Source organism: Chaetura pelagica, unplaced genomic scaffold (assembly GCF_000747805.2).
Source record: "Chaetura pelagica isolate M959 unplaced genomic scaffold, ChaPel_1.0 scaffold466, whole genome shotgun sequence".
In the NCBI taxonomy this organism is placed as follows: domain Eukaryota; kingdom Metazoa; phylum Chordata; class Aves; order Apodiformes; family Apodidae; genus Chaetura; species Chaetura pelagica.
The window spans coordinates 235,820-254,825 of record NW_009953656.1 but is presented as its reverse complement, the minus strand read 5'-3'; the positions used below and the strand labels follow the sequence as shown (position 1 = coordinate 254,825).

General features: G+C 49.6%; 1 protein-coding gene across 1 annotated transcript; it reads left to right on the top strand.

The window, feature by feature from the left end:
* Positions 1-4,395: 4,395 nt before the first annotated feature.
* NET1 (neuroepithelial cell transforming 1) lies at positions 4,396-15,761 on the top strand. The gene is made up of 10 exons (XM_010000303.1): positions 4,396-4,508; positions 8,907-9,014; positions 9,822-9,989; positions 10,759-10,821; positions 11,546-11,642; positions 11,763-11,839; positions 12,306-12,563; positions 13,165-13,335; positions 14,272-14,458; positions 15,040-15,761. Exons 1-10 carry the CDS (start codon positions 4,416-4,418, stop codon positions 15,441-15,443), a joined length of 1,626 nt encoding a protein of 541 aa, XP_009998605.1. The 5' UTR covers positions 4,396-4,415; the 3' UTR covers positions 15,444-15,761.
* Positions 15,762-19,006: the final 3,245 nt, after the last annotated feature.

Sequence of the window (19,006 nt, the reverse complement as noted above, 5' to 3'; positions counted from 1 at the left end):
AACCCCTGGCACTAGCCAGATGCCACGTGTCGCTTAAACAACTGAGTATTTTTAACTGTGAAAACTTACATCAGGCTGGAATTGCACACTGGAATTTGGATGCATGTTTTCATAGGAGTTCATCGTTTGTTAATCTAAAATTTATTTGATGATGCTTTGGGGCTGAAATAACAAAATGGCATGTCAATACCCCGGAGAGCATTTTTATTTAGAAGCAGCCCTACCCAGAATAACTTGCAGGAGCAAGGAATGTTGCAGGTATGAGGCTGCCCAGCACTTGAGGCAAACAGCTCTGTGTAAGAGCAGTCCTCCCTTCTCCCTGCAAATGAAAACCCAAGCTAAAAATAACAGTAAAACAATGAGAGCTGGTTGACTCCTCTGTCACTTGAACTCTTCCCAGCTCCCTAATTTGATAGTAGGAGTCAGCAAGGTATTTTGCTCCTAGAAGTGAAAATCCCCATTTGAGTGTAGGGGAGGATTGCTATTAATACCCACTGGCAGGAGAGCAGGAAGAACTGGTCTGTGATCCCTGCTCAGCACAGTGACTGGCCAGGCTGCATTCTCCTGCCTTCAGAGCTGCCACAGCACGGGCTGGTCCCTGCCTGGTGGGCTGCAGGGGCAGGAGAAGGCAAGGAGGAGGTTGGAGCCAGGGCAGAGGGGTATGGGGACACAGAGGGAGATGGTTTTGGGTAGAAGAATATGTCCTGGATTGCAGGGAATCATAGAATCATTAAGGTTGGAAGGGACCTTAAAGATCATCAAGTTCCAACCTCCCTGCCATGAGCAGGGAACCCTTCCACTAGATCAGGTTGCACAAAACATCATCCAGCATGGCCTTAAAAACCTCTAGGGATGGGGCAAAGGGAAGCTGGGATTGCTGCAGGATGTATAGGGTACAAATCCATAAGTCCAGTTCTGGGGTCCCCAACACAATGAGGGCGTGGAGCTGTTGGGGAGAGGCCAGAGGAGGCCCTGGAGATGCTGGGAGGGCTGGAGCAGCTCTGAAGCCAGGCTGGGAGAGTTGGGGTGTTGAGCCTGGAGAAGAGAAGGCTCCAGGGAGACCTTAGAGCAGCTTCCAGTGCCTGAAGGGGCTCCAGGAAAGCTGGGGAAGGGCTTGGGACAGGGCAGGGAGGGATGGGATGAGGGAGAATGGCTTTAGACTGGAAGAGGGGAGATTTAGGTGAGACATTAGGAAGTAGTTGGTTTTTTTATGAAGGTGGTGAGACCCTGGCCCAGGTTGCCCAGGGAAGCTGTGGCTGCCCCATCCCTGAAAGTGTTGAAGGGCAGGTTCTCCTTTCTTCTTTCTTTTTCTGCTTGTTTTGGCTTTCATCAGAAGGTCCCCAAGTACCACAGCCTTGTTGGGGATGGTTTGCTCCCCGGGGTAGCATTTGCACTACAATGAACTTGACTAACTTAAAGGTCATCTTCAACCTGCCTCTTTCATGTGCTATAAGTAGAGCAGAGGAAGGTACCATTGCACACTGAGCTGTTCCAGGGCTATGCTGGACATATCACTGCAGAGGTGACATTGTGTACCTGGGAGAATGGTCATTTTACCTCTGCAAGATCACCTTCCAGCCTAACTGCCTTCAGGCTTCTCTTCTCCAGGTTTATTGCCTTCCCTGCCTTGCATGTTGGTTGGTGAGTATCCATTGCACAGCAGGTGTGCTTCGCTGTTTAGGGTGGACTTTGCCTCAAAATGGTGCTTGATGGTTTATACAAAAATAGCAGGCACGTGGAAATCATGGAATCATAGAATGGTCGGGGTTGGAAGGAACCTCTGGAGATCATCTGGTCCAACCCCCTGCTAGAGCAGGATCACCCAGAGCACATCAAACAAGAACACATCCAGGCAGGTCTTGAAAGTCTCCAGAGAAGGAGAGTCCACAAGTTCTCTGGGCAGCCTGTTTCAGTGCTCCATCACCTTCACAGTACAGAAGTTCCTCCTCATGTTGAGGTGGACCTTCCTGTGCTCCAGCTCTTGCCACCACATCCACTACATGGGGCAGTTGTGAGCTGCTTATCCTTGGGTTTTTTGCTCCTAAGGCCTTACCCAGCCCTGGCTTTGACCAAAGGGCAGTTGTCCACAGCATGTAACCCTCTGCCAGGAGTCAGACAGGGAGCACTTGTTGCATCATGCCAGAGCTTTAGGCTTCCAAAACATGACATCACCAGGCTGCCTCAGCTGGGACTTGCATCACCATGAATTAACCTCACAAGGTTGTCAGGCAGGGATCTCCTGGTGAATCACCTGCAGCAGGTCCTTTCCCCCAGGGCTCAGGAAAGAGAAGGGCTATTCAACACTTCAGACACAGGAAACACTCCACATGGCATGAACTGCTTCCATGAGCAGGACATCAGGTTCTGGTCCTAACAAGAAGTATAAAAATGCCAGTTTTGTCTCCTTGACTCTGCTTCATGCTTTCCCTCTCAGCTCCTGGTTGTCCATCCCCAGTTTTTAGTTGACCCTGCACAGCCTGTCTACACCTCACTGAAAAGAGATGTCCTCTCAGGTTTGAGAAGAATTCCTAAATCTTTAGACCCAGTTTAACAAACTTTTGACCTTAGACTGTAGGAGCAATGGGAATGTTTGATACTCCCCCAGAAAATGATCACACTCAAGGGAGGGTTTTCCTGCTCCTCCCTGGAGTCATCATCCCTTTGGTCTTTTGTTGCCTTAAAAATGGTTGACTTCACTAATCCCAGAAAAAGGATTACCCATGTCTGAAACAGTCACAGTCTGTCCTTTCAGAAATTCACTGTAGCCCAAGTTTCTGAGAATCCTGTGTGGACAATCCCAAACGTCCTGGTCTTTCAGGGCAGAGGTTAAACAGGCACAGATCTGCTGGGAGCAACTCGCCACGGGACAGAAGCCAAGAAAGCTAAAAAGCAAACTGAAAACAAGCCAGGGGAGGACACAGCAGGACTTTCCTCTGAAAAACAGTGTTTCAAACCCTCTGCCCACCCTGGGCACCACAGCCTGGGACCAGCTTGGGGTTGGGATCCTCAAATTTATCTCCTCCAAGGCTCCTTAGCACAGCCCCGCAGCTCCCTCCTCTCACCAAATAAACTCCGTGTATTTTGACCAGCACAAAAGACCTTTTTTTTTTTTTATTTTGGAGATTTGTAGCAGTGCCAGGAATAATATGACTTGAACAAACAAACAAAAAAAACACTATAAATCCTTTGCATCTCCAGCCAGGCCTGCTGGGACAGGCTTCCCTGTTAGAAGAGGGGGAGAGGCTCAGCCCAGCCCCTGGCGAACGGAGCCGCGCCAGCACAACCTTGAAAGCTGAGAGCAGACTTAAAAGCACAGGTCTAGACAAGAATTCATTTCTTTTTTCAGCAAGGAGAGCTGAGGTTGGTAAAAAGAAAAAAAAACAACACACAACACCTCACAGCAGTAAATGATTAATGCTTCAGTGGCAGCAAGGAGAGCTGCTGTCAGAAGCGCGTCCGCCGCTTGCTCTGTGCTGCCACTGCCAGCAAACAGCAACAACAAAGAGGGACTATCCCCGAAAAAACAAAACGTACGTTTGGGTTTGCCTCTTTTTCAGTACAGATTGTGAAATCCCCAAACCGTTTTTTCCTTGTGAGGTGTGAGGGAGCAGTGCCCTCCACCCCCAGAGGCTGCCTGCATCGCGCTGCCTTCGCGTCGGGCCTCTCAAAGGTCCCGTTTCTCATGGAACGGTTTGGGTTGGAAGGGACCTTAAAGATCATCCAGTTCCAACCCCCCTGCATGGGCAGGGACACCTCCCACCATTCCAGGCTGCTCCAAGCCCCATCCAACCTGCCCTTCAACACTGCCAGGGATGGGGCAGCCACAGCTTCCCTGGGCAACCTGGGCCAGGCTCTCCCCACCTTCGCAGGGAAGAATTTCTTCCTGATGTCCAACCTAAATCTCCCCTCTTCCAGTTTTCATCCATTCCCCTGCTCCCATCCCTCCCTGCCCTTGTCCCAAGCCCCTCCCCAGCTTTCCTGGAGCCCCTTCAGGCACTGGAAGCTGCTCTCAGGTCTTCCTGGAGCCTTCTCTTCTCCAGGCTCAACACCCCAACTCTCCCAGCCTGTCTCCAGAGCAGAGCTGCTCCAGCCCTCCCAGCATCTCCGGGGCCTCCTCTGCATTCCTTGAGTGTCTTATAACCAACACAATTCGGGCGAGTTATAATTATTATCATTATTTTGGGGGGGTGAATTTAGGAGGCAATAAAGGGATCTAATGGGGGGCGGGGCCAGCTGTCTATGTGGGCGTGGCTTTGATGTGAAAAGGGGCGTGGTTTTCGCGTTGGCCCCGCCCCCCGCGGTGAGGTCCGGCGGGTGCGCGGCGGAGGGAGCAGAGCGGGGATGAGCGCGGGGTGAAGCGGCCGCCGGTTGTGGCGGTTTGAGGGGGTTTTGTGTGGGGGGGGGTTTCCTTAGTCATGGTGGCTCACGACGAGCTCGGGGGGCTGCTCCCCATCAAACGGACTATCCGGGTGATCGACGCGCAGAACCAATCCTTCCGGGAGCAGGAGGTGAGCAGAAAAAAACACACATTTCATTCATTTCTTGTCACTTTAACCCCCTCTAAAAGACCCCCGGGGACGCCTCACCTGGTTTTCCTTTAAAAACAACAAAAATTAAGCTTTTTGCTCCCTGCGCCCTTTTTTTTTTCCCCCACTGACAGGATTTTTCCTCGTTTTGTGCTGTGTAAACCCAAAATGCGTTAAAAAAAAAGGTGTGAGTTGGTTTTTTGGGGGGAGGGTTTGAGGGTGGGTCGTTTTGTTTTTTTGAAGTATTGTTATTTTTATGATTTTTTAAAAAAATATTGTTCTTCTTATCGCCTGTCGTGATGTAGAGGAGAACAATTGCATCCCTGGTAGGTGCTCTCGTGCCTCCTGCTGCCCCAGGAGGCAAAAAGTTCAGCAGCCAGGTAGGGTTTTATTGCCCAGATTAGTGGGGAGATGAGGTGGAAAATAGAGGGAAAAAAAACAACAAAGCAAAACCACGTTTTCAGACAGCTCTGGGACTTGAGGGCTCTGCTCCGAGTCGCCAGCTTCTTTAAAAAATCCTGGCTCTGAAACAGCCAAACTTGGGCAATCTCGTTGTGCAAAAGGGAAACCAGATGCTGGGAGAGGAGTGACACAAACCAGGTCTCTTAAAGGAGACAAAATCGCCTCTGGTGGTGAAAATTATCTCCTGTTGCAGGGTGATAACCCACAAGCAGGGTAATGTGGAGTGAAATGATGTTGGGTTTGCTGGGCAGCGACTCCTGAGCCAACACTCCTGTCAGTGCTGGGTCCTGAGCTGCTCTCAAGAGCCAACTGAAGTTGTCAGGAGAGCATGAGGGCCAGACTTTGGGTTGTGGGACAGGCTGTTGGGTTTGAGAGCAGCAAGGCTGGTGATGTCCACCCTGAGGTGTCAAGCTGCAGCCTGGTTGTTCCTTCTGAGTGCAGAGAGACATCTTCAGAGGAGACCTGGGGACTTGGCAAGATCCTGGCACATGAATCTTGAAGCGAGGCAGTCAGGTGGTGATGATTTGTGGCAGGAATTATTCCAGCTGGTGACTAAAAAAAGCCCTTTTTTGGCTTCATGGGAAAAGTTTGGCTGCGCGTGGTTCTTAGGTTTGTCACCGTGTTTGTCTGGGATGGGCACGTAGGACATTGCTCTCTAGTAAATGATCCTTGTAAATACCACTAATTATTACCTAGTGGTGTGGGGGGGGGGAAGGTGGTAGGTGTGCCTGTTGCTAGAGGAAAATGTTTGTTGCTTAAAAAGTCAAACCAGGTTTTATTTCGAGCAGAAATTCGTTCAAAATGTGAGGAGTTAACCTGCACTTGGCAGCACTTGACACAGTTCCACTAGTGCAAAAAGGTTTGTCTGTCAGATGAGGCACAAACTTAGCTTGTGTGTGTGTGTTTGTGATATATATTCATTGGGTTTTAATAAAGGGGAAAAACAACAGAGTGGAAGCAGGAGTGCTGTTGAACTCACTGAGGTTTTAATGATCTGTCGGTGCTGCAGTGCTGAACACTACTCACTTGTTGCTGAAACTTCACAGACTTCATTCTCATCTGGGCTTCTGTGAGTGAGGCAGCGTGGAGACAGACTGATCATTGTGTGCAAGTACAGGGCTGAAAAAACACAAAGCCACACTGAGCCAGAGTTATCCCTTGTATGACCTGTGCTGGGTCTCAGCTTACACCCTGGATGGGTTTGCCTGTAAGGGGAGTACGTGACCCCGAGCTGAAATGCAGATCTGAGAGAGGTGAGGTTTCTCAGGAGAGGGATATTTTATTTTTTTTTCCCCCCACCCTGCCTTGGATCAAGTGATACAGTTGGAAGGTGAAGAAGAAGAAGCAGATGCAGGTTTTTGGCAGTCGAGCCGTTCACGTCTGGGAGCGCTCGCAGGACGGCGAGTGGGATTGGTTTCTCTTCGTGGGGCTACGCTGACTTTACGGCGTGCAGGAGGTTTTCTGTTGGCCACAGACCCCGGGGGAGCACGTTGCATGTGCAGAGAACACTCTGGTCGTGCTGCGTGAAGTTCCTCCCTCCAGAAACGGAGGAGGGCTCCTCAGGAGCTGTGCTCCCTCTTGTTCCAGTTGCTCTGTGCTCCACGCCCGCCTGTGCACGTCCCTGTAGATATTGACTGTTGTGTAAAATGCTCATTTATAATCCCACCCCAACAGGGAGCCCCTTTGTACTGCCTGTCCCAAAGGGAGAGGCAGGAATTCCTTCTGCCAGGCCTGGTGCACACGCATGTGTCACTGCAGCCTGGCACAGATGTGCTGGGAAGGCATTTCACACATGTCCCTCAGCACAGATAGTGTGTCCTTGTATCTCGTGGCTGGAAATGTCGCCCAGTTGACCCTTTCACACTGAGCTGTGAAGGGCTCTACAAGCGTCCTCAAGTACTGAGGTTTCTTGCTATTAATTTTCAGTGTCACATTTTTCTTCCCCGTGCTATTTATATCACTGGCCTTGGCAGAGCTGTGTGTGGCTCATGTCTGTGTATTTTCTCCTTACATTCTTGTAGTTTCTTCAGCACCTCTTGGCTTGTGTCCCTTTATTCAAGTACACGGTTTTCTACAAGTAAATTACCTATCCTTTTTGCTCCACTCTGGAACACCTGTAATTAATTAAAGTTTCCTTGCCTTTATTTTTTGAGCCTGACCTGACTTTCCAAGACTTCTGCATGATCCCTTTCCTGACATACTGTGTCTCAGGGTTAGCAAAGGAAAGAAGTGACCACAGTGTTCCCTGTGCTGTCCCTACACCCAGCTGAGGGTCAGGGCCCCAGGGTTGAGGGCATCCTCTTAGAGTTTTTCCCCATTTCTGTAGTACCCTCATCCTTCTGAGATTACCCAAACGTTTCAAGCACAGCTTTCAACAACCTTCCTGCTGTGCCAAGAGTGCCTTTCTGTTCTGCATCACTCATAAATTGTTTCTTTTCATGTTTCTCTCCCCCCACCCCTCCCCTGAAACTTTGAAGGCTAATTCAGTGTGAGCTAACCTCCTCTGTTGCTTAACACTGCATGTAGGCAGACAGACGGGCCACTCCTCGGGTCATGTTGCTGAAATCAGATCTTACTTACGTAGCTTTTTATTCTTCCTCAGTCTTAGGACTGGAATCCAGCTCCCCGTGTTCCTATTCCCCTTTTTGGTTTTTGGCATTTGTCACTTCTGGTGCTGCACAGAAGCAAAGGGTTTGGGCACCTTCGTTTGTCATCTTAGACTGGAAATAGAGACAGCAGAGAACTTGGCCTTAGCAGGAGAACTTGTCCTCAGCAGTCTTCTTTGTCTTCACCTCTCAGCCTTTTGAAAAGTAAGAGGAAAGGCTTAAGGTAATTAAACCAAAAATGCCTAGTAAAGCGTTGGTAACATTTCTGCTGAGATGAACTCATAGAAGAGGCTGCTTCCGTCAGCTCATCTGAACTTCATGCTCAGAAGCTTCCTCATGATGATGAGTCATGTCTAACCATGTCTGCCAGATGTTTGAGCACCAGGGCACCTCCTCTAGCCTTTCTCCTAGCCTGGAGCTCTGAGTCCATCCCTTCCCAACATCCCATTGTGCACACCTGGCCTGTCTAGTCCTTACAACACGGTATTTTTTTTTGTTGCAAAGGTTGTGGGGTTGCCAGCAGGATTCTCAAAACTGATCCGAGCTCAAGCAGCAGGAGGTTTCCGTGGGGCGTTTCCTCTTCCTAGGCAGCAGTTTGGTCAGGACAGAATTGAAAATGCTCTGGGCTCCTGGCAGGGATTAGTGGTGTTGAAAAGCAGAAGCTCCTATCTTTCAAATCTAAACAACGTATAAGAAAAATTACAACGACTTGCAGGGGGTGGGAGGGAGCAGAAAGGGGAGGGAGGTTTGTAAACTGAAGGTTTGAAACTTTAGCACATCTCATGTGTGCGTGTCCCTCGCAGGAATGTTCAGCATGTGGTCCTTTGCTGGTTGTTAGAATAGCTGCTGAGGCTGTCCTGGGCTCCCACTGCTACATTTCTCTCCAAATTAAAATTAAAATGGAAAAACACATTCTTCCTACAAAGGAAATCATGATGAAATGGAGAAGCAGATCTCAGCTCCATCTCTGGATGTCAGTCACTTGCCTTGCAGAGGAGAATGCCTCAGTCTATTTGTGTTCAAACCATAACAGTCCCTGTTTGAGCCCTATTTTGAATTCTGACTGGTGTGTATGTTATCTTGCCTCTTTTACCCCGGGTGAGGTCTCCACAGTTTAATTGCAGCCTTAAAGTTCAGACAAATATTTACAGCCTCTGCTCTCCTGTTAAGATGAATGGCTACTTCAAAACACTTTCTTTGCTGTGTTTCCCACTCCTTAAGTGGGTTCATGCTTTTTAAACCTGCCTGGGCAGCTTGAGAAATGAAGTGGGAGTTGCAAGTCAGTACAATCTGTTCTCTGCTTTATTTACAGGAGCCAAGCAATAAACGGGTCCGGCCTCTAGCACGGGTCACATCCCTGGCAAACTTGATCTCTCCTGTAAGAAATGGTGCAGTTCGGCGCTTTGGGCAGACCATCCAGGTAAAAAGCAGAGCCTTCTAGTCCTAGAAAAGCAGAGACACAGAAAAGGTACTGGGTGGGAGGGGGTAAAACAGGCCCTGGGGTTTCAAGGCATCCCTTGAGAATCCTCCCGTGTGATTCATGCAAGGATAGAAAGTTTCCTTGGGACTTGGGGTTGAAGAAAAGTTCAGGAGTTCAGAGGTAGTTTGCTAGATAAATAGGCTACGATGAGGGTGTGAGCAGTAAAAGAAATAAACTGACTTAGATAGGGAGAATGAGTTGATAAACTGTTCCCAGACTTGATACACGTGTATTGGAGCATGTGCTGAGATGTGAACTGACCTTGCTGTTCAGGGATGGCTCAATAAAGTCTGAGGAGTGTTGTCTGGGGAGCACTGCACCCCACACGTGCAGGGAAGGGACCTCCTGTGACTGGCTTTTGGTTAACACTGCATTATCATGAGAGCAGAGTTCAAATAGCTCCTGATTAGCCCCATTATAGGTAGATTATCATCCTGGTTTGTTTACTTCCTCATGCTTTGGAAACAGAACTAAGCTTTACCTGCCCATCCTCCCCACAAGTGCTGCTGCTGGATCAGTGCAGGGAGAGGCACATGGAAAAGCTTGCCAGCCTCTCTGCTCTGGGCTTTCTCAACAGCTTGATTAAAGTGTTCCTTTTTCAGAGGAAAAGTGTCTGGGTGTGTTTTCCTGCCATGCACTACAGAGGAGGGTGAAGGATTGGGAGGGCTGTGGATAATGTTGTGCTTCTGGAACGGTGGCTCTGCAGACTTTCTAAATATTGTTTTTCTCCCTTCTAAATCCGTACAGTCATTTGCCCTTCGTGGTGACAGCAAGTCTCCTGGCTGTGCCCAGAAGTCATGTAGCAGATCTGCTGCTCCTACTCCTCCTAAGAGAAGAAACAGTGTGCTTTGGTCTGAGATGTTAGATGTCAACATGAAAGAGTCCCTGAGCACCAAAGAAATCAAGCGCCAGGAGGTAGGCTGGCTCTGAAACACAAGGACTGGGAAATGCAGCCAAGTGGCCCCTTGGCTTGGGCTGTTTTCTTGGCAAGTAAAGGACTAAGGAGCATCTATGGGTGTCTGTGTCTTCCTGTGCACCTTCATTTCTAAGATTTATTTCTCCATTAGGCATGGGAAAAGGTACGCTGCTCTCTCTTGAGTCACTAGGGAGTTTGTCTCCCCAGTCTGACCCTTCAGAGATGCCAAACTCTTTCCATGGGGGTGCTCAGCATTGCTGAAATTGGAGACCCAGCCGTGCTGGTTGCTTTGCAGCAGACCCAAAGTCAGGTTCCTTCTAAAGCCAGCTGTCTTTCTCTTAAAGCTCTTGACAATTGGTTGGAAGCCAAATGGCAAGGCCTTGGCTTGCCTTTTTCCTGTAGTTCTTGGACAAATCTTGTAATGACAACACAGAAGCTGACTAAAGATGCCTGGGATTTGACCTCTGTGGTTTTCTGGGGTTTGTGTTGTTTTTTTCCAAACTTGCCTGTGTAAAAGCTGTGATTTAAAAGGTGCTAATATTTAATTTGGCTCGTGGCTGAGCATCACAGCTTTCACAAAGTTGTAAGTAATGTTGCTTTCTCAGAGCTGGGAAAGTAGGCAGATTTACTTGAGCTTGTTGTGCCCAGGTGGCAAAACTGCCTATTCAGGCTGGGGAGACAGGATGTACATTATGTGAGCTGAAAGGCTCTTTCAGAGGAGGACTGGGATTAAAAATTACTCTCAATGCTTTATCCCCTTCCTCACAGGCAATATATGAAATGTCCAGAGGAGAGCAGGACCTCATTGAAGACCTGAAGCTTGCCAGAAAGGTGAGTGTTGTTTTCCTGCAGCCAGTAAACATATTACAGATAATAGTCCCAGACTGGTTTGGGTTGGAAGGGACCTTAAAGATCATCTAGGTCCAATCCCCTGCATGGACAGGGACACCTCCCACCATCCCAGGCTGCTCCAAGCCCCATCCAACCTGCCCTTCAACACTGCCAGGGATGGGGCAGCCACAGCTTCTCTGGGCAACCTGGGCCAGGCTCTCCCCACCCTCATAGTGAAGAATTTCATCCTAGTGTCTGAGTAGTCCAGTTTTAGTCCATTCCCCCTTGTCCTCTCACTACAATGACACTTCTTAGCACCTACAAACATTATGTAGCAGTTAGGTCAGGCTCAGAATCCACAGCTTGAAAGCTGCCCTGGGGAGTAGACATGAGCAGCCCTACAGTACTGGTTTAATTACAGCAAACCCAGCCAAAAAACAGGCCTGTGCTTCATAGTCCTGCAGCCCTCATAGTGAAGAATTTCATCCTAGTGTCTACAAAGGTAGCTGGGGAATCCCTCTCCCAGGTGAGAACAGCTCAGGCAGGAAAGTCCTTTTCATTTGATACCCTCACACAGAGATTAATCTTTCAGTGGTCAAAGCTGATGTTACTGTTTCTCTTTGCTCATACCTGTCCTGCACATGATACATCCTTTTGTATTTAAACTGTCAGCTTTGGGGCTTGGGAGGTTTTCATATATTTTAATACTGACCTTCTTTGACAGGCCTATCATGACCCCATGCTGAAACTCTCCATCATGTCTGAGGAGGAGCTCACCCACATATTTGGGGACTTGGATTCTTATATTCCTCTCCATGAAGGTAAGAACAACTGGATCATTTTCACATCATGTGCTGACTAGGAGTTAAACTCTCTGCTTTCTCACATGAGAACAGCTTACTGGAGCATTGTTACCACTTCTATTTTTGTTTCATTTCCAGACTTATTGGCAAGTTTGGGAGAAGCAACAAAACCAGATGGAACAGTGGAGCAGATTGGGCCCATTCTGGTGAAGTGGGTGAGTACATAACTTGCAGGCAGCAGGCTAATCAGGAACTTAAAGAGTATATAAAGCTAGAAGCCAAAAAGCTGTGGGCTTTTGTGGCCTTGAGGGGAGGAAATCCTGGCTACACTGGAAACAATGGGACTCTTGTCAGCCATAATGGGCCACAATTTCACCCCAGAGACTTAGGCTAGTGTGACTGCAATTACTTGCTTGATTTATGTTTGAAATGTCTATATCTTCTGGACTGTTTGACACGGGTGTGATTTCAATAGTGTTATCACTGGTAATCTCAAACATCTGAACTTCAAAGGCATTGCCTGCAGGATGCCCTTGTTTTTCTCACAAAAGACCAGCTAGGAGAGCCTGACAGCATTTTTTATTGGGCAAAATATCCCAGGGAGGGCAGTTTGACACGTTAATGTGATTTGCTTTTCCTACATGGACTTCACCACCTGAATGTTGTTCTGTTCCCCTGCAGTTACCACGGCTCCATGCCTACAAAGGTTACTGTAGCAATCAGCTGGCAGCCAAAGCACTTCTGGATCAGAAGAAGCAGGACAGGAGGGTGCAGGACTTCCTTCAGCGCTGCCTGGAGTCTCCTTTCAGCCGCAAGTTGGACCTCTGGAGCTTCTTGGACATTCCTCGAAGTCGGCTGGTCAAATATCCACTGCTCCTGAAAGAGATCCTCAGACACACTCCCAAAGACCACCCTGATATCCAGATTCTGGAAGAAGCCGTAAGTAATAGTGGCTTCATGATTATTCTTCTGACACAAGCATGTCATTCTGGAGTTCCAGAAAGCTTTCTCTCAAACCCTCAGCAATGTCATGGGGTGGTTTTCTTGGTGGACACTGTAAACACCTGTGAAACTACTCAGTCCACGTGGATTCCATCCTGTGGAGTTCACAGAATCACAGAATGGTCAGAGTACTGGAAGGGACCTCTGGAGATCACCTAGTCCAACACCCCTGCTAGAGCAGGATCCCCGAGAGCAGATCCCACAGAAACATGTCCAGGTGGGTTTAGAATGTCTCTAGGCTCCACAACCTCCCTGGGCAGCCTCTCCCAGGTCTGTCACCCTCAGAGTAAAGAAGCATTTTCTTATATTCAGGTTAAATCTCCTGTGTACCAGTTTGTGCCCCTTGTCCTGTCACTGGACACCCTTGAGAAGAGTCTGACCCCATCCTCCTGACACCCCCTGGAGATGTTTTATGAGATCCCCTCTCAGCCTCCTTTTCTCTAAGCTGAACAGCCCCAGCTCTCCCAGCCTTTCAGCACTTAAGAAGATACACAAGCAGAGGTCACTATGTAATGATTTGTAAATGCTTGCTTTGTAGATATCTATAATCCAAGGAGTCCTCTCTGACATCAACCTGAAGAAGGGGGAGTCAGAGTGCCAGTATTACATTGACAAGCTGGAATACCTGGATGAGAAGCAGAAGGACCCCAGGATTGAAGGCAGCAAAGCTTTACTGTGCCATGGGGAGCTGAAGAATAAAAATGGACATGTAAGTCCCTTGTGTTTGTGATAATTAATTCTCAACCTTCCCTCAGTGAATAAAAATGGACATGTAAGTCCCTTGTGTTCATGGTAATTAATTCTCAAGTTAAAAACCTTCCCTCAGAGGTAGATGAAACTGTTTGTCCCTTCTAGCAGGACCAGGAGCCCTTCCATCGTTGGGGTTTAGTTCAGACAATTGGCTGAATTCAAAAGGCAGGAGAGAAAGCACCTGATGGCAGCCTCCTCCTTGCAGAGAGGAAGGGAAAGTTTTGTTGACAGCTTCACAATTGGCCTTCAGAAGCTGGAAAATAATTAGTGCACAATTACCACAGCAAGTGTGCTGAGTGCCCCAGCACTCCATCAAGAGGGATTTCCTGCTGGCTGTTTATTTTCAGGTGCTCTGACATTCCCCATTGTGAGCCCTGGCTCCCAGCTCTTCCAAACAAAAGCCTTCCTGCAAAAAAAGTCTGCTTGGCTTGGAGATGAACTGCCCCAAGTTTTATCTCCCTCTGAAAGACCCTGCTGGACTCAAGGCTTTGCTGCCTTTTGTTCTGACTTTGCAGGAGTATTTTAAAGATAAAATCTTTCTCTTCCTTAGTTTTGTTGCTGTTGGTTGGGTGGTTGGTGGTTTTTTTTGTTGTTTAATTTGGCCATTACACGTGAAGCATTTTGTGTGGCCAGAAAACAGGTTCCTTCTAATGATCCCCCTTCTTGCCATCTGCAAATCATGACTCACTTTTGAAGGGTCATTAAACTAATTGAACCTGTTCATGGAAGTCTGTGCCACCACTGCCAGGGCCCTGAGGGGGCTGTAACATAATGTCAGAAAGTTCATGTGGGTGAAACTCCAGATAAGGTGGCCTTGAATCCCAGGATCTGTGGAGCTGCTTTCAGTACAGGGAACAGCATTTTCCGCAGGATTCAAATGTGTTTTCCCTTTCAGAAACTCTACGTCTTCCTCTTCCAAGACATCCTGGTTTTGACCCGGCCCGTCACTCGCAACGAACGTCAGGCCTACCAAGTGTACAGGCAACCCATCCCTGTGCAGGAGCTGCTTCTGGAGGACCTTCAGGATGGTGATGTGAAAATGGGAGGTTCCTTTCGAGGAGCTTTTGGCAATTCTGACAAAGGTACGGACCAAACCAGCTCCTCTGTGTGGGAATCCTTTGGTGGGGAGAAATCCCTATGGATTTAGGTTCTTTTAGGGTAGCGGACATGTGATATGTTCACCTTTAGACTGTCACTGCTGGGCTTTGGTGGCCATGAACTTAGCATTCCATGATTCCATGATATTTTGGGTTGGAAGGAACCTTAAAGATCATCTAGGTCCAACCCCCTGCACGGGCAGGGACACCTCCCACCAGCCCAGGCTGCTCCAAGCCCCATCCAACCTGCCCTTCAACACTGCCAGGGATGGGGCAGCCACAGCTTCCCTGGCCAACCTGGGCCAGGGTCTCACCACCCTCACAGCCCAGAATTTCTCCCTAATGTCTAATCTAAGCCTCCCCTCTTCCAATTTTAATCCATCTCTCCCTTGGAAAAACATCTATTTCAATGTGTCTGTGTTGGATTGTGGCGCTTGGGGGTTGGTTGGATTATTTTTGGTGGTGTTATCAACCCACCCGAAGCTAAGCAGGGCAGTCCCGGTCGTTTGTCTGACGACACAATCTGAGCTAGGAACTGATCTGCTTTTTCCAACATTGATCTCCAGCTAAAAACATCTTCCGAGTTCGTTTCCAAGACCCTTCTCCAGGCCAATCCCACACCCTGCAGGCCAACGATGTCTTCCACAAGCAGCAGTGGGTCAACTGCATCCGAACAGCCATCGCTCCCTTCCAGCGCGGCGCCGCCGCCGTCGAGCTGAAGGAGCTGCCGGAGCTGAGTGAGGAGTCGGAGGAGAACAACCCCTCTGTGCCCAACACCACCACCACCACGAAGAGGCAGTCTGCCACCTCTGGTGTCACTGAGATGGAGCTGGATGAAAACATCTCCGAATGTGGCTCCATCTTGGACTCGGAGGAATCCAAGGGTGTGAAAAGTCACAGAACATCATCTGGGCACCGGAAAACGCGGGAGAAGCAGCTGAGCGGGAAGCGGAAAGAAACACTGGTGTGAAGAGGAGCCCAGCAGAGCAACCTCCTGGTGAAAGACTCTTTATTTATAAATAACGTGTACATTTTTTCTTGTAATGTGAGCATGGTCGGGGTCACTCTACTGAACAGAATATTTGGGTTTTGTTTTTTTTCTGTTGTAATGGCAGCTACTGGTATGCAGTTAACACTGTTGAACTGGAGTCTGTTTTTACAAACACGGCCACTTGGAACCTGGTTTTAGTGCTGTGAGACCTTTGGAAGCCCTGGTGCTTCCAACTGCTCCCAGCAGCTTTGAAGAGCACATTTGGGTTCCTGAAAGATTTCCACGGTGTTTGAGGCTGGGAAAACACCAGAGCTAAAGGGGAAGTTTGGGAGGACCTCCCTTTGCAGGGGGTTCAGGTCAACACTGCACGAGCCCTTTTAAAAAATGGGCTCAAAACCTGGAGTCACATTTTCTTCCTGTCCTGTCCAGTGCATGGTTTGCAGTGTGTGGTTTATCATTAACCCACCTAACTTTTCATGTTATAAAAGGAAGAGGGGGGGTGGAAACCAACAACCAACCACCAAACAGACCCCAGGTTCAACAGGTTCTCAATTTACCTACTGGAATCTTTCATCTTAATGTGTCCTTTGTACATTCCTCATTTTCACTCTTGTAACCTGCCAGATATTTAATTTTTTTTTATTAGTTTTGTTTTGGGGGTTGTTTTTTGTTTTTGTTGTTTGTTTTCCTTTTTTTTTACTTTTGTACTTTTTGTTGTTGTTCAGACTTGGCATTTCCTTTTCCAGTACTTGATCCTTCTTGCTCGGAGACATGTGTGTGCTCCAGACTCCTGGAAAGAGAACTGCATCAACTGAGGGGGTTTTAGGAAGGTTTTTAGGAATGTTGTAAAGGGTTTGGGGAGGGCAGAGGAGCAGCAGGTAGAGGGGGAGTAGCAGGGACTGAAGGTAGATTTTAGTTTGTTGTTACTGTTGCCTTTTGGAAATGAAATGCCTTTGTGTGTGGAGAGGCAGGACTGGAGGCAACCAAGGGGTTATTGCATGTGGTAGAAAGGTAGAGACAGAGGAAGCATTTGCAGCTGATGGGGTGTGAGGGTGGAGGAGACAGTGGTTGTATATACTCATAATGGTGACACTGCCATGTTCTGGAGGCCCAAAGATATGTGTGGGAGGTGCCAGCTGGGGGAAAATAGTACAAAATGGGGGGGGAAACCAAGCAGTGGCAACTCTGAGCAAAGCCAGCAGGGTCCTTCCTGTCACTGATGCTGGTGGGGTGAGGACATCAGCCCAAAACCCCCATCCTGGGGTGTCACCTGCACTGGGTGCTGGAGGGGTTGTTGCCTGTTGGGTGTTGGGCCAGTGACAATGGAAGAGGGGGAGTGGGTGTACATAGACACGAGCAGGTGGTTCTCTGTAAATGTGTTGTACAGCTCCCAGTGCCAAGTACCATTAAATTCCTGACAGCCTCTGGCCTCCCTGTCTCAATTGCTGCCTGTGGGGGGAACCTGCTGGTACCATGGGTGCTGCTGGGGGTGCTTGGGCCTCCTGCCTTTCTCTGAGCACACCCAGCCAGCCCCAGACTGTGTTCCCAGGAGGAAGCTGTGGATTTGTACAGACCCCTTGTTGTGTCTCTGGTTCCTCTTTGCCCTGGGGGTTGCAGAGGCCTGGCAGCCACCACTCTTGGTTGCCATAAACCAGGGCCCAGCTGCCTGACTCACTCCCATGATGGCATCACTCCTGGCTCCCCTCCTTTTCTGGGGAGAAAGGGAGCAACCCTCCTCACCCTCCCAATGCACCCAGGCCTCCTTCCTACAGCCAAGAAACCACCCCCCAGAACCACAACAGTCCCTGTTCAGCAAATACTTTAAAATTCCCTCTTAGATGAACCTTCAGAAGAACCAGAAGGGGGTGGCAGACTCCTCCCCAGGGCAGCTTCCCCCTGCTGGAACTGGTTATCAGCAGCATGATGAAACTTTTCAGGTCTCCTGAAAAGCTGCAGCCTGACCATGTAGGGTGATTTCTGGGCTCCACTCCCTGCTCCCAGGGAGAGCAGCTCCACGCCAGGTCCCTCAGGGTGGCCACGCTCCCCTGGTCACCCTAAGGGCTCTTCTGGGAGGGAGATCACAGGTCCCTTGGCGAGGACAGAGTTTACAGCCAAACTTTGACCTGGGAAGCTGAGTTTTGATCTTGAAGGGGCCTCAGCCCTTCCCAGAGAGAAGCTGGAAAAAAAGGCTCCTTTTGCCAAAAGGAGGAAAAGAAAAAAAAAAAGGCTTTAATGAGCTGCTGGGACACACAGGGAGGAAAACCTGCTCCCCCTGCGTCAGGCTGGGGCTGGACTTTCATCTTGCCCTGTAGCTGACAGACAGCACATGAGCCAAGAGCTTCATTTCCCTTTAAACCCTCCCCCCCCAGTCCTGGTGGCTCCTCTCCCTTCTCTGTTCCTCCAGGAGGAATGTGCAGCAGCCACCCCAGCCTCCCTTTCCTAGACTAAACACTCTGGGTTTTCCTGCTCTCCTCCCCTGCCAAACTCCATCGGGTCCTTGGCCAGACCTTTCCTTACTGCTGAACTGTGTGCTGAGACCCCATCTCCCACCTAGGAGAGGAGCCCAGGCTAGAAGAGAAGGCTCCAGGGAGACCTGAGAGCAGCTTCCAGTGCCTGAAGGGGCTCCAGGAAAGCTGGGGAGGGGCTTGGGACAAGGGCAGGGGGGGATGGGAGCAGGAGGAAGGGTTTCCAGCTGGCAGAGGGAGCTGGAGCTGAGATGGGAGGGAGAAATTCTGGGCTGTGAGGGTGGGGAGAGCCTGGCCCAGGTTGCCCAGGGAAGCTGTGGCTGCCCCATCCCTGGCAGTGTTGAAGGGCAGGTTGGATGGGGCTTGGAGCAGCCTGGGATGGTGGGAGGTGTCCCTGCCCATGCAGGGGGGTTGGAACTGGATGATCTTTAAGGTCTCTGCCACCCCAAACCAGACTGTGAGTCTATTCTATGAACTATCCAACGCCAGAGGGGGGACCTGGGCTGTGTCCCTGAGCCCCCCTGGCCCCCTGAGTCCTCAGCCACCTCGGCCCTGGCAATGTCCTTGTCATGGTCAGGGAGAGGGGAGGTGTCCATGCCCAGCAGACATCTGGGCACCTCCACCTTGGGTAAGCAGCTCCCCAGTCCCTTATTTACCTTTGGGGCTCCACCCAGCTCAGTGCCACGAGCCAACACCACCCCCACCAACAGGTGAGACCTTCCCAGAGACAAGGTCAGAGCAGGACAGCTCCTTCTCCAGACCATCTCCCCACCACCCCAATCCCAGCCTCCCTCCTCTTGCCTCAGTGACATCTGACCAGCCCAAAACTGGGACCGTGGTCCCTTCATTTGGGCTGGACAAGCCTGAGTTGAGGAGCTGCCCTGGCAGACCCTGCAGTTGACCCTCAGCTTTGGACACCTCCCTTCAAACGAAGCCTGAAACGAAACACCAGCCACCCAAGCCCAAACTTCACACCCAGCAGCCACCACCATCCCCTGGAGACCTCGCAGCCGCTGCGGGATCAGGGCCAAGCTCAGCCTTTCCAAAAGCCTGTTTTCCACATTAAATCCCCCCCCC

Coding starts and splice junctions, on each gene's coding strand:
- NET1 (XM_010000303.1), top strand. CDS start 4,416: ATGGTGGCTCACGACGAGCTCGGGGGGCTGCTCCCCATCAAACGGACT. Junction 10,822..11,545: donor ACCTGAAGCTTGCCAGAAAG/GTGAGTGTTGTT, acceptor CTTCTTTGACAG/GCCTATCATGACCCCATGCT. Junction 12,564..13,164: donor TCCAGATTCTGGAAGAAGCC/GTAAGTAATAGT, acceptor CTTGCTTTGTAG/ATATCTATAATCCAAGGAGT.